This window comes from Chenopodium album, chromosome 6 (assembly GCF_948465745.1).
Source record: "Chenopodium album chromosome 6, dcCheAlbu1.1, whole genome shotgun sequence".
Classification (NCBI taxonomy): Eukaryota; Viridiplantae; Streptophyta; class Magnoliopsida; order Caryophyllales; family Amaranthaceae; genus Chenopodium; species Chenopodium album.
The window spans coordinates 8,857,651-8,880,352 of record NC_137839.1 but is presented as its reverse complement, the minus strand read 5'-3'; the positions used below and the strand labels follow the sequence as shown (position 1 = coordinate 8,880,352).

Here is a 22,702-nt window from a genome sequence, read left to right as displayed (position 1 = left end):
GTATACATAGTAAATTTTTTTCTTTGTTTCTCCTTGCTTGGAATAGTATGAAGAAATTAGCTTAGAGATGATATTGATTTTTTTACAATGGTTTATGTCTAGAATGATTAGAGTGCGACTAGACGGTTAGATCAAGAATACAAGGTTGTTGTCTAGTTGGCAAAAACATTAAGTTATGAGTTAAATGCATTTTTGAGCCACACCCATTTAAAAAAAAATGGGTTAGATCAAGAATACAAGGTTGTTTTCATTAAGTTATGTGTCTTTCTTAGTGTTGCGATTATTACAAAATGTAGAAAGTATATATATTTAAAAAAAAAAAACCCTTTTTTCTTAGTAAAGACATTTTAAACTCACTCTAATCACCAAGGACAATTGAAATTGGACTCTTGAATGAGTATATTTTGGGCCATCGCTGTAGGGAATATTTCAAGCATTACCCCAAACTTGAACCCCACTGTGATCATACACTTAAGCATGGTGGCGTCCAAAGGGAAGGAAGCTAGAGCAAAAGAGTCGCCAACAAGTTTTAGGAACTTGTAAACCGTTCACGAGGTGAAGGTTACACCCCTTAACGATCCAGGAGATCGTTAACTCCAATAGGTCTGGAATCATGACTGGAAGTTCGGGGATGAAGGTACAAATCCAACATAAAAGAGTTTGAACATGCCCTAATAATAGGCATCTACTTTATTCTGATCGTATTCATGTCGCTTTCTGACTAACATTCAATCAATTGGTTTACATACCCTAAACCTATTTAATCTATGTTGATTAAATATTAATGCACAAACAAAACTATTATTGGCGGTCACTTGAATTATAATCATATTAACCTTAAACAAGATTATTAATTATCTTATTATGCGTGATTACAAGTACCAATTCCCTTTAAACATGCATAAAAGGTGTGATCAAGCAATAACAATAAATATCATCAAGCAACATAATAATCATGACAATCATAATAAAAATCATAATAATCCAAATAATTATAATCAACATTAAATTAATCATATAAAAGCATAATAATAGCAAGATCCTAGGCATGATACTAACAAGATTAATAACAAACCCTAGCATGTCACTAAACATCAAAAATCAACGCTTTAGCCCTAATATGATACTAACATGAATATTAGGAAAGAAAATAGGAAGCATCGCAGGAATCATAATTGTCATATTTGATATTATAACCTTTTCCCTAATCATGATACTAGGAAGATCAAAACACCCTAGACATGAAACTAGGAATCATAATAACAACCTAGACATGATATCTATATCATAATATCAATTAAACAATTAAAGCACTTATTTGGATGCCTCGTACCTCTTTCTAATAACAAAATACACACGTTAGTAACTTCAAGAAAAATATAAAAACAATTAAATCAAATAATTGAAAGAAAGATTTTGGACCAAACCCTCAGAAATTAAAACCTTTCACGTCTAGGGAGAAGGCAACTTCGAACAATGCTAGGTGTGTCTAGATCTTGTGAATGCAGAATTTTGTATGAGAAAATGCTAATTTAGAAAAGAGAGGGAGAAGATATCAAGAAATTCTTGATGAGAGAGAACTAGAGAGAATTCCTCAGAATTGATGAGAATTGATGGAAATTGATGATTAAAAACAGAATTTTAAGAGGCTATTTATAGAGAAAATCAGCCGGATATGATAAAAACGGAATCAGAGTTTAGAAAATAATAAAACACGACTGCAGCGCCAAACACGGGCCTGTCGCCAGACGCCAGGTCTGTCGCCAGACGCTGCACTCTGTCGCCAGGCGACAGAGCTGTCATATGGCGCTGCAAACTAGTTTTCCACGCGTTTTCTTATTTTGATAAAATTTAAACGTACGAGAGGACAAAACTGTATTTTCCTTAAAAACACTTCTTTTATTCTAATTAAAACTCTTAAAAGTTGATTAAAGTCAATTTATCAATGCTAATTAAATTAGGAATGAAAAGAACCTTCTAGAAAATTCTAAAAGACTATAATCAATCCTAATTGCATTAGGAATGAAAAATCATAAATAGGCCCTCCTCTAGATCATTGGCCGCATAAAAATATCAAACCGAGCCCAGTTTAGTAATTTGACCATAACTTCCTCATTATTCATCGGAATTGGGCTTATAATATGTCGTTGGAAAACTCTTTTCGAACCCGACCCAACTACACCATTATTGGACCCTTGCCATGGACCAAACCAAACTGGATTGGCTATTTTATCAAAATAGGTTTTCAAAAACAGAGAGAAAGAAAAGAAATAAAAACTAACCGCAACACTAGACTTTCCACGCTTTCACCTCATTCGATTATGATTCGATGTGAAAGGTACCGGTACTCATCTTTGGGTTTGGTTATGGGGAGACACAAATGGGTGTCTACAGAAGCCCCCACTTTGACTGAGTTTGGAGAAACGTAAGTTTCGAAAACAAAAGTCAAAGTATCAATAGGAACGGAGAATGATTCAGAAAGTTCTGCGATCCTAAATCATTCTTGTAATGCCGACACCTGCAAAATAGCGTTAGTTTAAAATAGATAAGAGAGTTAAGAAACGCGTATCTTGCACCGTCGAGTACACGCCTCTGGGAGTAACCGATTTGTTGCATTTGCCGTTGTGACAACCTTCCACAAGCTAGGGAACGCTATCGAAGATAACTTCTCTTGAAATCACCTCCAGTTGTTTGTGACAACCCTCCACAAGCTAGGGAACGCCGTCGATCAATGCTGCTACATCTCGAGCCTTTTCCTTGAATCATAGTGACAACCTTCCCAATCATAGTAAAAGTCGTCGAAGACCGCCTCATCACGAACCGTTCTTCTCAAATCTTGGTGACAACCTCCACAATCTTAGCGAATGCTATCGAAGACCGCCCATCTCGTGCATGCTATCTTCTCAAATCTTGGTGACAACCTCCACAATCTTAGCGAATGCTGTCGAAGAGCGCCCATCTCGTGCTATCTTCTCAAATCTTGGTGACAACCTCCACAATCTTAGCGAATGTTGTCGAAGACCGCCCATCTCGTGCTATCTTCTCAAATCTTTGGTGACAAATTCCACAATCTTAGCGAATGTCGTCGAAGACCGCCCATCTCGTGCTATCTTCTCAAATCTTTGGTGACAACCTCCAAAATCTTAGCGAATGCTGTCGAAGACCGCCCATCTCGTGCCATCTTCTCAAATCTTGGTGACAACCTCCACAATCTTAGCGAATGTTGTCGAAGATAACTTTACTTGAAGTCATCCTTAGTTGTTGCGACAATATTCTGAAGAAAATTACCGAAGACCAACGCTTGTCGATCTTTAAAGCTCGCTTGAACTTTGCTTTAGCCGGTGCGTCGGCGCTTCTGCTGCTTGTAAACCAGTGTGTCGGTGCTTTGCTGTTTATGAACCATTGTGTTGGTGCCTTTGCGATGAGCCAATGTTTAGACACTTTTAAGCTAAGTGAGACGATCTTTTATTAGGTCGATCACTTATTGCAATTGTAATCAAGCCAACTACTCAATCATGTCAAATTGCTTATAGGGGCTAACTGGCGTACCAAGGAACCCAAAATTGATATTATGATCTTTCCACATTCATTACTTCACTTCCAAGTAAATGTTGGTGATTCGCCTGCTCTTGCGTTTGTTAGCTTAAACAGCGCCAACCCTGGCTTCCAAACCACAACTGTTGCTCTAGCTGCAAATGATATTCCTACTGATATAATTCAAAAGATCACTTTGTTGGATGCTGGGCAGGTGAGAAAGTTGAAGTCAATCTTTGGTGGCACTAATTAATGCTATGTTGCGATGATATATATATGTGTAAAAAAATTTATATCTATGTAATAATTGGATGATATGAAATGTGTTTAATTTTCGAAAAGCTTATAAATTATGTTTATTTGTACTGTTTACTCACACATGAATGCATTTGTAAAATTGAATAACATGCATTTTTTTTTTGTTTTGTTTAAGGATTATTGAATTTATTAAGTTTATTTACCGAAAAAGCTTGAGGTTATTGGTTAAAAATTTGTAATGACTATGGTCGAGTTTCTTTTTCGTTTTATATGCGAGTTTTTATCACTATTTTTACCTATAATTTTGAAATGAAGAAATTAGGAAAATACTTATTTTGAAAATTCATTTACATGTATCCAATAATTTAAATCTCATCTGGTTTGTTTTTTTCCTTTGAATTAGTGTATGTATAAGAACAAAACTTAGTCAATTAGACATTTAAATAAGTTAATTAATTATCTAAAAGATATAATAATTATTTTTACTGAGTTGATGAATTTGTTTATTAGCTAATTGCCAAATTAGACACCTCGTGTGTAAATATGCAGAAGCTTCCTTTGAATTCCAAATTCCATTACGCTAATAAATTAATCTTTTAAAGGGATTATATAGAGTAAAGAATTGAAAACTAAAAGAAAATGCAAGAAAGTAAATAAAACCAGGGGCGAAACTTTGAAAATAATGTATATATGGTTTCATAAAGTTCTCAAAAGATGTTAATTGGACTTTAATCTTTACTCCCACGTAAGCCATGATCCCATGCATAAAGACTTTTATGATCAATGAAATTTCTACGAGGTTGTATTAGTACATTTACATTCTATAAATAGGGAAAATGTAAAAGACACTACACCAACCAAAACATATCTACATTCCTTCCCACTCTATCTTATATCTCTAACTTTCCTCAAACATGGATGCTCTCAAAGTTATCTTCCTCTTAGCTCTCCTTGCCCCTTTCTCTTATGCAACATTAGTTGTTGATTATTGTGTTGCGGATTTCAATCATCCAGTTGGTCCAGCAGGATACCCTTGTAAAAATCCTGCTAGCCTTACAACAGATGACTTTGTTTTCTCTGGTTTACGTAATCCAAGTAATATAACTAATATAGCTAATGAGCTTTTCAATCTTAGTTCCGCTTTTGCTATAGATGTAACATTCCCAGCCTTGAATGGTCTAGGCCTTTCCATGGGACGCCTAGACTTTGGTGTTGGTGGAGCCGTCCCAATTCATTCACACAGAGTGTCAGAACTTATCCTTGTATCCGAGGGAACAATAGTTGCTGGTTTTATAGACACAAATGGCACTGCATTCTACAAAACATTACATAAGGGGGATATCATGATCTTTCCACCTACATTACTTCATTTCCAAGTTAATGTCGGGAAAACTCCTGCTCTTGCATTTGTAACCTTAAACAGCCCGAGTCCTGGCTTCGAAATTACTACTCCTTCTCTAGGTGGAAATGACCTTCCTACTGAATTGGTTAAGAAGATGACTTTGTTGGATGCTATACAGGTGAAGAAGTTGAAGAAACTCTTTGGTGGCACTAACTAACACCCCGATTCTACTACAAATCATTTTTTTTTTCGTGTATGTAATAATTATTTCCGTTTCTTAATAAGACATCATTATGTGTAATAGTATACCTGAATAATTCGATCACCTGATTGCCCATCTAATTATTGTTGATAATTATGCTTCATTTGTAAAATGAGGCATTATTTATTTGCTAATTTGTCTAAGCTGAGCACATTTAAAATATGAACAAATTTATCTAATTAATTTCTCCATCGTTTTACTTTATATCTAAACTACAGACTTGCATAGAAAAATTAATACTTCAATATAAATCAACCAATAATCCTAATAATTCCAAAATAAAGCTTTTCACTTTCCAAACAAACATAAATTTTAACCATTTAATTAGAGATGAGCAAATACTAAACTTTTTATGTTTCTAACCATAACAAAATTTGTTCATTTAAGCCAAATGAACAAATTGACTCTTGCTAGATAAAGCCAGTTCTATCACTGTATGGTGCATGATCTGTGTTTCATTTGAAACTACCATAAAATGATGCCGCATTAATACACAATTTTTTTTCTTTAGATAAAGTGTTAGAGAATATGTGAATATTCTCTATATATATACGGAGAATATTCACTATTGTCCGTTGCAGAGTGCATCCTCAGTCTATTGTGACAACATTTCTACTGTTTATATATCTAGCAACCCGGTACAACATCAGCGTACCAAACACATACAGATGGACATCCATTTTGTACACGACAAAGTTGATCTCGGCCAAGTCAAGGTACTTCATGTTCCTTCCTCTTTCTAGTATGTAGATATCTTCACCAATGGACTCTCGCGACAATTATTTCTTGATTTCAACTCCAGTTTGAGCATTTGGCCTCTTCCTACTCCAGTTTTTGCGGGGGACTGTCAGAGAATATGTGAACATTCTCCGGCCCTATTCTTTTGAGCTTCTGGGAAGAGCAGAGCAGATTTCAGCAGAGCAGAGCAGAGCAGATTTCAGCAGAGCAGAGCAGATTTCAGCCGAGCCGAGCAGAGCAGAGCAGATTTTATTATTATTATTATTATTATTATTATTATTATTATTTTATTATTATCATCATCATCATCATCATCATCATCATCATCATCATCATTACTACTACTACTATTACTACTACTACTACTACTACTACTACTATTATTATTATTATTATTATTAAATATTAATTATTATTATTATTAAATATTAATTATTATTATTATTATTATTATTATTATTATTATTATTATTATTATTATTATTATTATTATTATTATTATTATTATTATTATTACTATTACTACTACTACTACTAATATTATCGCATTATTATTATTATCATTAAATTTTTAAAGTTAAATATTAATTATTATTATATTAATTATAATTATTATTAAATATTATTTAATTATTATTATTAAAAATTAATAATTAGTATTATCTTTAAATATTAGTCATTATCTTAATATTAATTGCTATTATAAAAATCAATTATTGTTATTATAATTAATATTATTAGTTACAAATATTATTATTACTGTTAGTATAATTACTATTATTATTATTATTATTAAATATTAATTATTATTGTTATTATTATTATTATTATTATTTTTATTAATAATTATTAATAATTTATTATTATTATTATTATTAAATATTAATAATTATTTATTATTATTTTTTTATTTTTTTATTAAATATCAATAATTAATTATTGTTATTATTATTATTAAGTATTAATTATTATTATAATTAAATATTATTTATTTATTATTATTAAATATTATTTATTTATTATTATTATTATTATAAAATATTAATTATTATTATTATTATTAAATATTAAATATTAATTATTTATTATTATTAAATATTAAATATTAAATATTAATTATTATTATAATAATTTAATATTAAGTATTAATTTTAAGTAGAGCAGAGCAGGGCAGAGCAGAGCAGATTGAAGCAGAGCAGAGCAGATTTCAGCAAAGCAGAGCAGAGCAAAGCAGATTTCAGCAGAGCTGAGCAGAGCAAAGCAGCTCTAAAGAACGGGGCCTCCGTATGTTCCTGTTGGGATCCAACAACCAGCACTCGAGATTTGTGACAACCCTATCGTCCAATTAACTACCTACACAAGAAATCGGGAATAGCTAACCCCGGGTGAATCCAGAGATAACCACTCCGATGATACAGTTAGAAAGTGTTTAAGAGAAAGAAGAAATGATATGAAGAGAGAGAAAAGAAGAAAGAGATAGAGAGAGTAATAAATGCTACCTTTTAATTTGGATATCCTTACCGATTTATAATGATTTACACTACCAGGTGGTTGCATGCTATGCAAACCACTTTATGCCAAGTGTTGATCAATCAATGCCACGTGATGAGTCTTAAGAGGTGTCGATATCTATGTCGTTATGTGATATCTCCGATATGAGTTTTATGATTATAAACCCAAACCCATTTAGACTGTGATTGAATAGATAACGGCACTGTACCAGTTATCGGTATATCCCCATATATATTCTTTATAGATATACTCTAGTGTAATTTAGTAAGGAAAATTAAAACTAAGGGTTGCTCTCGCGCCCGGTCAGGCAAAGCTCGCCCGATCTGGCGGACACTCCCTTTCTCCAAACGTCTTCTTGCGCCCGGTCGGGCGGGGATCGCCCGGTCAGGCAGAGCTTGCCCGGTCGGGTGGCGGAACTCTAGAATTTTACGACAGTCGGGCGATGCCCACCCGATCGGGCGCCCATATCTGACCTTTGAATTCCCTTTCTTTATTTCCAACAAAGGTGACTACTGCCCAATCACAATACCCTTTTAATGCCAAGTCTCCTATAATTTCGAAGCCATGCATCAGTAAGAGGCGAGGGTTCTTAAGGCTATAATTTCCCTTACAAAGTTTGTGGGAGGCGAAGGAGGGCTATCGGTTAAGCTATGCTTAAAATGGCATAATATTCTAGAAGCTTGTGATGAGATCCGCATCTTAAATTCTTAACATCTCCTCCATATCTGAAATTCTAGGTTTCATGATGTTAAGTTCAAGGTCTCATTGTGATGAGAGGACTTGATGTAATATCTCAAATAAACTCTTTAAGTACTTGATGCAAATGTTAGGAATGAGCATTGAAAGATATATACTACTCCATGATAGCTAGAGGTCCAAATAAAATTTAAAAAATGATATAAAAACTCAAAATTAGGGTTGTCAAAAGGGTCGTGTCGTGTAGGGTTCGTATTTGTGTCGATGTTCAACGGGTTGAAAACACTTGACCCAAACCTAACCCGCTTATTAAACGGGTTGAAAACCCTTGACCCAAACTTAACCCGCTTATCAAACGGGTTAATCGGGTAACCTTTTACCCACATAGTATGTAATGAATTAATTAATATTCAATCCAAATATAGAAAAGACAGACATCATTAATTCATTAAATATACTACAACAGGTTAAAGTTTATAGGTTTAGTCAAAGATACCACAAAGGTTAAAGCTAGTAGTTTTAACAATACAACCATACATAAAAATTGTCTCAAATTAACCACCAAGTAAAAATTAATTTACAAAAGATGAATATCATAATTATTTTGCCAATTTATCTGCCAAAAAATTATAAAAATGTATAAATGGTGTCAAGGTAATTTACAAAATTATAAGTTCAAAAAAAAAAAAAAAAAAAAACTCAGTTTTTTTTTACGACTTAATTACTCCCTCCGTTTCATAATGTTAGTCCCATATACTATTTTGGGCGTTTCAAAAAGTTCTACCCATATTGAATATATTTCATTTATGACTTGATTTTTTTTGGAATTAATTGATTGTGGATTGATGACATGACTCTAAGTAAGGAAATTTTTACTTTAAATTATGCAATTATGACTTGTGCTTTCCTAATAAAAAATAAAAAAAAAAGTTAATAAGGTAAACTAATTATGAAATTTGTTATACTTTAATGTTAGATTCCAAATATATTTATTTTCTTATTTTATGTGATTGATTCCATATGGGACTAACATTATGAAACGGAGGGAGTAATAAATTTAGCGTGTCGGGTTCAGGTTGACGAGTTGTCGTTCAACCCATTTATATAATCGGGTTATGCATGCATGTCGATTTCGGGTTAAAAACTTCAACCCAAACCCAACCCGTTTAATTTTGTGTCGTGTTCCTGTCGACCCAATTATGTAAAAGAGTCGAGAATTATTGACCCAAACCCGCTTATTTCATGTTGGATTCATGTCGTGTGAGCTTTTGACAACCCTACTCAAAATAACACCAAAACCAACTTACATTTGGAGAGAATGTTGGATATCTTGTTAACTAATAACACAAACCTTTTCATAAACAAGAGATTACTACGCGCGCGGGGTATGGCCAGCCTTTTGAAAAGAATTCTTATTGGTGGCCTTCATGCCTTATGCATATTTGCATGCTATTTTATTATATCTGCTTGCATATAAGTGATAGATGTGTGTAGCTGTGCAATGTTCGAAGCTTTAGAAAATCTATTTTACTTTAGCAAGGGAACGGTAAAAAATATCGAGTTCTAGATATATAAACGTCTAATAATAAAGTTTTAATAAATTATTGAGATGAATTGAATAAATTAAACATGTTTATCACATGATTATATACTCTATAAATTTTATGTACTTATTGAGACAAATTAAATAAATTAAACAAGTCATAATAAAATTATATACTCCATAATTTTTTGTACTCTATATATATTAAAATTCATTTGGAACACATTGAATTTAATAGAGTTTGTATTCCAAATAAAAAAAAAATAAAAAATGGAGAGACTAAAGATGCTTTAAATATTGAAACAAACACAATAATAAATCAATTTAGGGAATTCAATGGGGGCAAATATGTAAAAGAACATTTTTAGGGATATAGATATCTATAAACTATTCAAAAGAGGTTTCTTAAACTTTTTATAAGGTAGGGGAAAATGTGATGAATTTGCAATGAAAGCGGCATGGAAAATTTGGATTAATTTTACCGTAATTCTCTTAAGTCAGTTCTCTTTAGGTTATTTAAATAATATTCAGTAAAAATAATATAAATGCAGTAAAAAAAATCAGTAATGACAAAAAACAAATATAATACTCCCTCCATTTTGTAAGTGAAATATTTTGTTATTTAGCATTATTCACCTAATCCACTTTAACTAATGTTAATGATTAATATATAAGAAATTAAATATAGTCTTGTGGAGTGTGGGCATTTGTTGGAATCATCTCAATGAACGGTTTATTAATATTCAATTGTAATAATTTTTACTTATTGCTAAACAAAGATATTATTGGTCGACATTTTGTATTGTATGCATACATGTATAGGAGAAACATTTCACTTAAGAAAAAAAAAAGGAGGGAATAGAGAATTAGTAAAAATAATTTTTTAAAAGTATATATGATTCCAGTTCAATAGAAATAATTTAAACTTGCCAAAAGTAATTTATATTAGTTCAATAAAAAAAAATAATTTCAGTTTAGCAAAAATAAAGGTGAAGTAAAGATGACCATATTTTTACTGACCTAAAATTATCAAAGAAGAACTTAAATTAATTTTTTCCTCTATATTAATTAGTTAAGGTGAAGTGAACAAAGCCTTGTAGGAGTTTTTTTTTTATTCTCTAATCTTTACAATAAAAGTGACTTTAAAAAAAATAAGTGGACGGTGGGTTCTATAAAAAAAAATGTGGCTTTACTTAGGTTCTATTCTCATCACTATATACAATAATTCAGTAAAAATTATTTAGTTTAGATAACAATATTTTCATTTAAGTAAAAATAATTTTATTTCAATAAAAATTAGTAAACTCAAAGAGTAAATGCAACATTAATCAATAAATATATGTTTTACTAATTAGTTAAAAATAATTTAAGATTAATATAAATAGCAAAGTTCAACAAAAGAAATTTAATTTCAGTAAATTAATTTCATTTTGACAAAAGACTTTAGGCTGATTAGGGTAATGAATTTAGGAGAAATCAGGATTTAATTACAGAATTGTGTTTTTGGCAATAATACTAAAATGGGTAATGCTATACATAACTCTTAAGACTACATATAAGCATTAAATACAGTATTAAAAATTGTATAAAATTAGAAATTCATGACAAAAACACGTGTAAACCAGTGTAATTAGTGTGTTTTTGTCACGATTTTCTATACTTAATGCATATAAATAGCCCAGAGGGCTATGTGTAACATTTTCAATATTAATATTATTATTACTACTATTATTAAATTTTATTCATTTCCGTTCAACTCGGATCCATTGAATAAAAAAGAACAAGGTTGAATCTGTCCAAAAATCAGTGTAAGCTGATATAACTTTTACAGAATATTTATTACTCCCTCCGTCCCAAAAAGAATGACCCATTTGGCTAAAATTTTGTCCCAAAAAGAATGATCCATTTGCATTAAAACACCACCAATTTGCAACAATATTTGTGCAAAATTAGCTTCCCCATATAAAAATTTGATTTTCCATGTTACTTTATTACTTTCTCTCTCTATTTTTTTACAAACTCCATGTAAATTTATCTTTCCAATATACTTTTACTTCTTTTTACTTAACTTCCTTAATACCCGCGTAATCAACCCAAATGGGTCGTTCTTTTTGGGACGGAGGGAGTACATTGAATTCTTTTAAAAAAAATGATTACATTAAATATATTAGATAACATTTATTATATTTTAAAGAATTAAATACAAAACAAAAGGAAATTAGAAATTTGCTATTAATACAATGAAGATTATTTCCTTTATTTTCATACATTTAAAGTCTTGATTCGCTATACCAAATAATTGTCAAGTCATATCTTATTTGGACCGTTAGATACATGCCACGTAACAATTGAGGCATCGTTTTATTGCCTCAAAATGAGTCCAAAGTAGAGTTGATAGGCAAGTGTTTTTTTTTTTTTTTTTTTTTTTTGAAGAAGAAGCAAGTGGAGTTAATAAATAATGTTGCAAAGGAATTGAATTAGAATAAGAGAGAATCAATTAAAAATAGCAAATATTACAAATCCAATTTCTTGAGTCCAAAATAAATTATTTACATCTAGATGTTTTTTCATTAATATTAGAGCTAGGTAGGGAAGAATAGAGAGGAATGATTAATTAATTAAAGGTACGTACCGTTTACTAATTAATGTTGTGACTCATATCATAGTCAAATATTTGCTGTCTATCATTTCTCTCTCCTCAATTAAGTACAAAGTTTATATGACCTTAGTTTTGATACTTTTATTTCACAGGTTTGAAGAGAAGTCAAAGGAGATTATTTTAAAGTAAGTGCCATCTAATTTATTCAAAGAATTATATATATGGCGTTTCTTTTTTACAAATAGCACCTTTGTTCTTTTTTTTTAGTTCTTTACTCAGAATTCACCAACTTTACTTTTGATCATCATTTGTAATTCATATACATACATTTATAAGATAAAATTAATTCATTTGAGATCGTTTGAATTTGTATAAATATATGTTTTTAACAATTGATAAAAGCTATACCTGATTATATGTAGATCTACATGTAACCGGGTACAAGAACTATGTATGATGCTTTCAAAAAATTATATGATTTTATAATTATGTGTATTTATTTATGCTTTTATTAGTTTTTTTATGTTGTCTTTGCGCTATAATGTACAATCAATGTCCTTCTATAACAACATTTGTGCTTTTATTTTAATGTTTTGTGCTACTGTTAAAGAAAAATTAAAACCAATCTGATTGCATTTTTAACCATACAAATTAAAGGGTAAACAATTTATAGATAAGTGTTGTACAAAGCACTCATAAAAAACATGATTTTCTTTTAAATAAAAAAATAATAAAAAAATCAGTTTATCGATTGAATTCTATTAGCTTGTCAATGTAAAAAGGCTTGGTTGATAGATAAACTAAAAAGAGGTGGTGAAATCTAACTTTTGAGGGTGGTTAAATATAATAAACGATAAAATGGATGGTTAAATAAAAATAGGACGTTTTGAAGGATGGTAAAATACAATTATTTAATCTAATAATTAATTAGTGTTCTAAAAATTTAGAATATGAACTATTTAAGGATTACAATTTACAAATGTATATTTGTGGATTGTATGTATTAATGTATAAAAAAATCAGCATACATTTTTTTATGATGGACTTCAATTTATGTAGAAGTGTTTAAGCTGTGAATTGTGAATTTTTGTTTATCGTATTGGGTCATCTTGATAGGTATATCATGGTTAATATCAAGTCGGATTTTGCCTTGATTTAGGTTAATTCGGAGATATATACTCAAGTTTGGTTTAGTGCTACGTATTTGACCCATTTTTTTTTTCTACATTGATTTTGTTCCTAAAATGATTTGGTCCTATGTATTTTATCCTAATGAAAAACATATCCTAATGTACGTCTATCTTATCAGATTTAGATTTTTTTAAAAAAATATACCACATACTATCTTGCTTAATTTTGATTCATTTTTTACAATATATGTTAGAATTTTTATATAGTTTTTCAGTCTCCACAGTTTTCATATACATACATTTTTGTTCCAATTCATTTGCATTAATAAAAGTAGCACAAATCGATATGGTCACGTGTTGTTGGTAATGACTTACCTTGAATAATGTATTACACACGTTTGCAGTATTTATTTGTTGCGATTCGATTTTAAGTTTACAAAATCTTTATCTAATACTTATTAGATTTGTGGCGGCGTAGACTTCTTGAGTCTATCAACTCATGTAATTTCTTTGTTTTTTTTTTTTTTTGTACGTTTGTTGAAATTATTACAACAGAGCATCATGATGGTTAACAAAATTACTCGCAAATATGAAAGACTTGTAAAAAGATCTCCAGCCAAAAATGATGGAAATGTCAATGACTTATTCCCTCAAGGTCTGGTCCCAAGGAGAAAGAGGTCCAAAAGGAACATGGTTAAGAATACAAAATTGATTTCCAAGTACGTAGCAAAAGATGAGGAACCAAGTGAAGTTGAGATTGTGGAAGTTGAAACTGAGCAATCAAATCCTCATCCCTGGGAAACTCAAATCATGATTCCGGGTCCAATTCCGGACTTAGAGGGTATAACATCGGATGATACTCTCTTTGAAAATCTCCTTGAAGACATGCCTTAGCTTCTTCATCTTAGTGCTTTGCATTGGAATAATTGTCATATGAACCTTTTGTGATTTGTCGTTATTCCGTTTTATGATGCTCTTAACATATTTTGATTATGTCCATTATCCTTATGTTGGGCCTGTCCGATCCAAACCCTCATGATTATGAAATGCAAATCTTTTTACTTGGTCAAACCTTATTTTGCTTTACACACCTCAAACATGCAATTGGTTGAAAAATCACTTATATTCTATATGTAAGTTGTCTTACATTAAAAACAGTATCAAAAGAAAAAAAAAATCACCTTATGAAGAATTGAAGTTAATCCCAATATGGCCAATGTTAGACTCTCAGAGACTGTAATAGGCTTGTAACCATGTATTCCAAGTCATTTTTTTTTTTTTTTTTTTTTTTTTTTTTTTTTTTTTTTTGACAAAAAGTACTAATAAAGAAAAACAGAAAACAAAGACAACCAATAAACACTATGCAAAAACAGTACACCAAAGAGACACTTGTGAGCAAACTTTATTCGAGCCAAGTTAGAGTACTTGAAGTCCACACTAGACCCACGAACACGCTTTGTACCCACACGAACCACCTGGCAATCTGCAGTTGATCTAGGCCGGTCCTCCACACAACTCATTTTTCCTAAACCGAGGATGAACAATGGACCTGTGACGGCGAAACGATTGACCTGAAGGCTTGGCACTGGAATCCAAAGTGGCGAACTGAAAACTGGAAACACAAACTTTTCCCTCAAATTCTTGTAAATTTATCCCTTCTATAGAACTATCAACCTCAGAAAGGGCGGTCATGCACTCCGAATTGTTTTTGCGCCACAGGAGCACCTAATGACTGCTGTAAAATGGGAATCGGTTGAGACTCTGTTATGGGCACCGTCTGCGAATCCTCATCATGAAGATACCTGTAGTGAAGTAAAGGTAGAGGTCATTGCTACACCAAACTTCACATCATTAGAGAGACAGTAACCTTCTCCGACAACGATTGCAAAACCGGAGCATACGTGGACTACAAAGTAGAAGCTGACAGGAACTCTGAAGTAGGCACTGCCTGTTGCTCCAATCCACTTAAAACTTAACTGAAGTAGAATTAGAGGTCTCTACTTCCCTAGAAGTTACATCTTGGGGGACCTCTATTTGGATAGAAGTTTTACTCGGACAAATTCAAATAGACATTAACGACATGGACTTAGAATGGTAGAAATGAATGACATTGCCTTGCTTAACCTGTTGCAAATGTGAGGAAGAAAGCCGAAGAGAGGAATTTAAACCATCTCAAGAAACAAACTCATGCATACGAGGGACTTCAGCTTCCTGACGAAAAGGTGGCAAAGACTTACAACCTGTCATTACTAGCTGAATCTGATTTAAAATCACATTCCATATCAGCACTTTCTGAAATGCTGTCATGACCAACTAAACCTGATTGGAAACCACGAACATTCCATATCAGCGCTCTGTGGTATCTTGTCATTACCAACTGAATCTGATCGGAAAACACAATCCATATCAGCATTATCTGAAATCCTGTAATTCCAAGTCAATTTGATATTTAGATTTCCACATGAATTTTTTATCTATACAAACTATTAAGCACATGGCCAAATTTGCCCGGGTTATCTATTAATTAGTTTTTACACGTGATGATGTGAGTGAAGTTTAAGTTAGTTTTTTTCTTTTTCTTTTTTAAAAACTATTGGGTGCGGACGTCCGCACCCAACAATTCGTGGGGCAGACCATTTCTTCATCTACAAAAATCCCCCTTTTCTTCTTTTACTGGACTTTCTCACTCCCCTGCTCTGCTACTCTTCCACGAGATCTCATACAAATGGTTCGGAATCGGTGATGTTTTAATTGCTCGAATTGCGACATCAGTTACTCATTTTCTTCTATCTCCTCGTGGTTGAATTGAGATCCCATACGCATAAGTTGCTCGAATTGGTGGTAAATTGCGATGGCTGGCCTGGATTAATTGCGATGCACTACTACAAAATTGGCCAAAGAGACCTAACATAAAAGACCTGTTATCTACATAACAGGTCTCTTTGGTCCAAGAGACCATTTATCATTGATAACGTGTCTCCCATTTAATTTCTTTACGTGGTAAAAAAACTCAAGAGACCGGTTATTTAAGATAACGGGTCTCTGTGATTTTCTTTTAATATTTTTTTTAATGATAAAAACAACTTGAGACCGATGGTGTAGATAACAGGTCTCTCGCGGATTTAATACATGTTTGGTTAGTTAACAAGTCTCTCTACATTCTTTCCTAAACCATCAAAACCCTAACTCTTTAACTCCCCGCCTCTTCACTTTCTCTCTCTTCTCATTTGCCCCCTTCACCTACCATACCTCCTCACTTTCTCCTCCAGATTTTTCCTTTTCATTGTTCTCCATTTCCCATCTACTCTCACAATCTAAAAAATCTAAGGAGAGGTTGCGATTGTAGAAGTGTCCTCTTAGTTCTCCAATGAAGCAGTTGTAAGCCTTTTCTCTTCTCCTTTGAAGCTATTTGTGGGTTTCAAGTTTTCAACATCTCCATTTGAGCATGCATTCATAGGAGATGTTTTAATTTTGGGTTTAACAGTCATTTATAACATATTCTGTTAAATTTCTGGTATGTTTTTTAGGTCTTAGCTATTTTATCTTAGAGATCTGATTAATTTTTTGCTAATTTTTTTTCTTCTTCATATTATGTTCTTCTAATATCGTTTTCAAAAACTTTTGATTAAGATCTATTCATCTAGATTAGAGATACATACGAGTTATATTTAATCATTTTAATTTTTTTGCATTTTTAAAACTAAAATTAGGTGCCCATCATGTGGACTTGAGATTCTGGACGAAGGAAGATCCAAATTGGTTGAAACAAGTAAGGAAAACGGAAATCTAATTTCTTTTATGATTTTTGTTTTCAATTTTGATAACTTTAAAATAATTCTTTAGATTTTTTTTTTCATTTTCGTTTTTAGATTTTATAATCTTCGTTTTCGATTTTAATTTTTCAATTTTTATTTTTGCGTTTTTATTCCGATTTCAAGAAATAGTTTTCATTTTAATTTTCTGATTTTTTTTTAGATCTTATCGCAGTTTTGTTTCTTTTTTTTGGTTATTTTTTTAACATTTTATTTCGATTGTAAATTTTGAAATTGTTTGTGATTATACAAACTGGTAATTTCTTACTGGTATTTTTTTTTTTTGGTTTATTTATTTTTTTTTCTATTTTTGCTTTTTAATTTCATTATTTATTAGTACATTGTATTATGACTTTGAATTTTTTTTTAACTCTGTAAAATTCTATTAACGGTAATTAAATCTTTAATTTTTTTTATTGCTTGTGTTTGATGTAAATCTTACCTTATTATTGTTCGGTCTTATTATAGGTTATCTATGAGCTAATGTTTAATGGAGATGATGATATGAAGTTGACAAGGGATGATAAAGGATGCTGAAGATGAAACACTCCAATGAAACAAGTTGGTGATAGTTCATTTTTAGTGTTAACTTTTTTTTTATATGATTACAGATAAATAGATTATAGTACCTAGATAAATTATCTAATACGAAGTACATACTATAAATTATCTAATATGTAAATGTTATACTTCATATGTATTATGTATTTATTTTTTGAATGAAATTAATTGAAATCGTATATTTGTTTTTGTAATTTTTTTTTTAAATAGAATGTAGCAAGAGACCGCCTATCTAACCTAAGTGGTCTCTCTTTAACTCACAAAAGAGACTACTTTTGTAAGTTCACGGGTCTTAATTTTTAAAACAAGAGACCGCTTTTCTGACAAAAAAGGTCTCTTATGCTTCTATAATTTTAATATTTCAACCATCCAAAGAGACTGTTTTTCTAAGATAACAGGTCTCAAGTTTTGAAACTTTAGACCGCCTCTATAGAAGCAGTCTCTTAACCAAAGAGACCGCCTCTAAGGCAGTCTCTTTGGCTAATTTGGACGGGTCTCTTTGGCCAATTTTGTAGTAGTGATGGGTCGGTTAATTGTGGTGAGTGGGTAATTGCGGTGGCGGTTAATTACGACAACTGGGTATTTGCGGTGGCTAGGATAATTGCGGTGGTAGGGTATTTGCATGTGGTGGTTAGTTGATTGCGGTCTTGCGGTGCGTGGCTGGGTAATTGCGGCTGTTTTGTAGTGGAGGTTGTGACAATGTGGGTTGATTTGTTGGTTTTTAGGTGGTTGTTGTTGTTGTAGGTTGTTGTTATTGTTGGGTTGGTGAATTGTGTCGAGAATGTACGGTTATTGTTGTTGCAAGTTGTTGTTATTGTTGGGTTGGTGAATTGGGTCAGGAAGGTGGCACAGGTGGTGGTGGTGGAGAGTGAGGGAGCACGCAAGTTTGATTTTGAAATTTTTGGTTGTTGGATGATATATTTGGTTATTGGCTTATTCATTTGAAAGAGATACAAAGAAAGAGAGGAATAGGGGGGAAAGAGGAGAGAGAATGAAATAAAATATACGTATAAATTATATTAGCTAGTAAAGGATGTATATCAGCCATTAAAATGAACATATCAGTTAATTGATCTCTGATATCAGTCAACATTAGGGTTACAACCAAGAGACGAAACATATCAGCCAACAAATGGACGAAATCAACAAACAAAATTAAAGCAACATGTAAGCCAACAATTAAAATATACATATTAGCCAACAAAATAAATATATCAGCCAACTACAAAAACATATAAGCCAAATTATGTTTGATATCAGCCAACAAAAAGAACATATTAGCCAACACAAAAAACCATATCAGCCAACAAATGAAACATATCAACCAACACATGAAACATATAAGCCAACAAGTAAGATATATCAGCCAATCCCCCCGCACCAAACAATTCGTGCGTCCATACGCACGCAATACCTTCTCTTTCTTTTTTTGTTATTGTTTCGTTTAACACTAGGTTAAATTGACTTGCGATAGATTCTAGTTTGATAAAACACTTTCTCCTTATCTAAAAAAATAATAGTATATATGAAAGAAATCCGGTTAAATGTAATTTTTATAACATCAGTATCAATCTTGACAATTTCCTTTAATTGATCAAATCAACTTTTTTTTTTTTTATTTTTTATTTATTTTTTTTTATTGCAATTAACTTAGTCTAATTTTCTAGCTGTATTTTTTCATTACTAATTATTTTCAAGAACTTCATTTGCGTTATATATGGAGGACGGCATGACCAATACCAGATCTTTGTAAAGATCGTTCAAACTTTGAATAACTGAAACTTTCATCCAATCATTAAGAAGTTATATCTTGTAAATAAATTTTTCTCTTTTTAAAAATTTTAAATTAATATTAAATAACTTTGTTTATGCATGATCATTTAGATGAATTGTGGTGACTAATTTCCTAAAATACATTCATTTTTCATCTCTGTTGAACATTAACCCGACGACGGAAATCCACGTAAGCCGTGACAGTAGCTCATATCACATTGAATTACCATATAAATAAAAAAAACCCTTCAATTGAAAAGTTCCACCAAATTTCACGTACTAGATCTATTTATAGAGCATTAATTTTTATAGTTTAAGGCAACACTACTAAAACCAAGAGAAAAAAATTCAGAAACAAAACACTATCCATCTATTGTTAATCCAATAACCTACCTTTTTATATACTTCAAACATGGAGATTCTCAAATTTGTCCTATACATTTCTCTCTTTGTTTCTCTATCGTCTGCTACTAGTGTTGTTGATTTTTGTGTTGCAGACTTTAATTTTCCAGGTACGCCAGTCGGTTTCCCTTGTAGGAATCCGATAAACTTAACAGCAGATGACTTTGTTTTCTCTGGTTTGGGTGTTGCGGGCAACACATCAAACATCTTTGGTGTAGCTGTGACATTTGCAATCGATTTGACTTTTCCCGCTTTAAATGGGTTAGGCCTTTCCATGTCGCGGCTAGACATTGGTGTGGGTGGTGTTGTCCCGATCCACTCACACAGGGTATCAGAACTTATCCTTGTGATTGAAGGAGAGATACTTGCGGGTTTTATAGATTCAAACGATCAAGTATATTATAAAACATTAACCAAGGGAGATATTATGATCTTCCCTCAATCATTACTTCACTTTCAAATTAATGTTGGTAAAACTCCCGCTCTTGCCTTTGTTAGCCTGAACAGTGCAAGCCCTAATTTTCAAACTACTACCACTTCTCTATTTGCCAATGACTTACCTACGGACGTGATTGAGAAGATTACTTTACTTGATGCTACACAAGCAAAGAAGTTGAAGAGCATCTTTGGCGGCACTAATTGAATGTTCTCTATTGATGTGTTGTGTACATAAATATGTTCCCGTATAAGTTATATATATTGTCAATCATGTAAAAATGTACGTGGAATTATGTGTATTCATTGTTGTATTATTGCCTTATTGGCCATAGGCGTCGGTTTAATGATTCCATGTTTAGCATTCAACAAACTATGATCTATAATACTGTTTTTTCTTTTCCCATTTTGATCAACCGACACTTTGGAATAGGGTGCGCGGTAGTTTTTTTTCCTTGTTTATTCTACCTTAATTGGAACAGTACATTTATTTGCGTTTACAGGTAAAAGTATATATGTTGTATACTCCACTAATTTTTTTCCTTGTTGTATACTAGCATTTATAGAGTAGATTTGAAAGTGATATATACTAGCATATAAAGTTATGAGTTAAAAGAATTGGTTTATACTTTATATGTTGTTGTTGTTGTTAGGGAAGCTAGATTTAACTTTAATATTCCCTCCATTCCTTTATTAAAAGCCTATTTCTAATATTTATTACTCACATAATAATAAGAAATAAGCTTCTAATAATATTAAGAAAATCAAGATTATTATGCAATTTAAATGATTCTTAATTAATTTATTAATATAAAGTAATACTGCATCTATAATTTCAATTTTAAAAGTGATGTATACAAATTTTTACCTTGTTTCTACCCTTATTTGGAATAGTACATTTATTTGCATGTACAAGTAAAAATAAACATGTTGTATACTCCATCTATTAGAGTCGGTTTGGTTATATTTGTTAATTATTAATATTGTATTTATGTTAAGTTTATCTTGTTAGGAGTTTTAAGCAAATTATGTTTCCGATTTGTATTGTGTATAAATATATGTGAGTAATAACAATACAAAGGTCAAGCCGTTTTCTCCATATTTCCTTGAGTTTAACATGATAACAGGCCTCTCTAATTAGTAGAGATTTTTTCTTCGATCTTGGTTAGTTCTTGATTTAATTCTGCATTTAATTGTTTGTTACACCATCTTAAAACACTTCTATTTTATTAATTTCAATTATTCTTTTCCCTCTTTTCCCTCTTTCCTCTTTCTGTCTTTCCTCTCTCGTCTCATTGCTAACCCTTATATTCATCTGTTCATGAGCTAATCACTTCATCACTATTTGTTGCTGCTTGAATTCAAGGCTCAAAAATCATTATTAGTGAAAAAAAATTGGCTTTAGATAGGTAAGTTTGACAACATTGTCTATTTTATTGGCAGGTTAGATTTTAAAATATGAATTTAATATCATGATTCACATCCCAAAAAAAAATAAAAATAAAAATAAAAATAAAAAAAGAAGAAGAAGAGGAATAAATAATTATAGGTGAAAAAGTTTAGTATAATTTCATATTTTTACAAAATTTCTAGAATTGGTCAATTCTACGATTTTATTCTACTCTAAGTACTTTCGATCCAAAATAGAATCCGGACTCTAAAGACATTAATTGTTATGCATGTCTATGCACGGAATTAGTCAAGTCTAAACTAGGCATTATATTACAAAAGTACTTAGATAAATACAACTTCTCTAATCTGTAGCATACGTTAACATGTTTAGCTTCATGCACTTGGTCCCTCTTCCCTTGCAGGCTTGCAACTTTAAGGATAGCCCTCCTCGCTCGCTCTTAGAGCAAATCCATGCTTTCGTTATACGCAATAGTCAAACAACCTACATTCTTTTCTCTCTCTCTCTCTCTCTCTTTTTTTGGTAGTAGCAATACTAGTAGTAGTACGGAGTATTAGTTAGGGGAGCTAGGAGTTCAGCACTTCAGCATAATTAAAGACATAGGTTCCATACATAATATATTAATAATACCCACATCCGGGCTTTAAATACTAGAGCTATCGGGGAAGGGGTTAGCAGCTGCAGCTTCCACAAC

At 31.7% G+C, this 22,702-nt stretch overlaps 2 protein-coding genes across 2 annotated transcripts; both read left to right on the top strand.

Moving 5' to 3' along the window:
* The first annotated feature begins 4,693 nt into the window (after positions 1-4,693).
* LOC145634526 (auxin-binding protein ABP19a-like) lies at positions 4,694-5,367 on the top strand. The gene has a single exon (XM_081685948.1). The coding sequence runs from the start codon at positions 4,707-4,709 to the stop codon at positions 5,349-5,351; it is 645 nt and encodes a 214-aa protein (XP_081542074.1). The 5' UTR covers positions 4,694-4,706; the 3' UTR covers positions 5,352-5,367.
* Positions 5,368-20,039: 14,672 nt separating this feature from the next.
* On the top strand, positions 20,040-21,000 carry LOC145634525 (auxin-binding protein ABP19a-like). The gene has a single exon (XM_081685947.1). It carries the CDS (start codon positions 20,173-20,175, stop codon positions 20,803-20,805), a length of 633 nt encoding a protein of 210 aa, XP_081542073.1. The 5' UTR covers positions 20,040-20,172; the 3' UTR covers positions 20,806-21,000.
* The last annotated feature ends 1,702 nt before the right edge of the window (positions 21,001-22,702 follow it).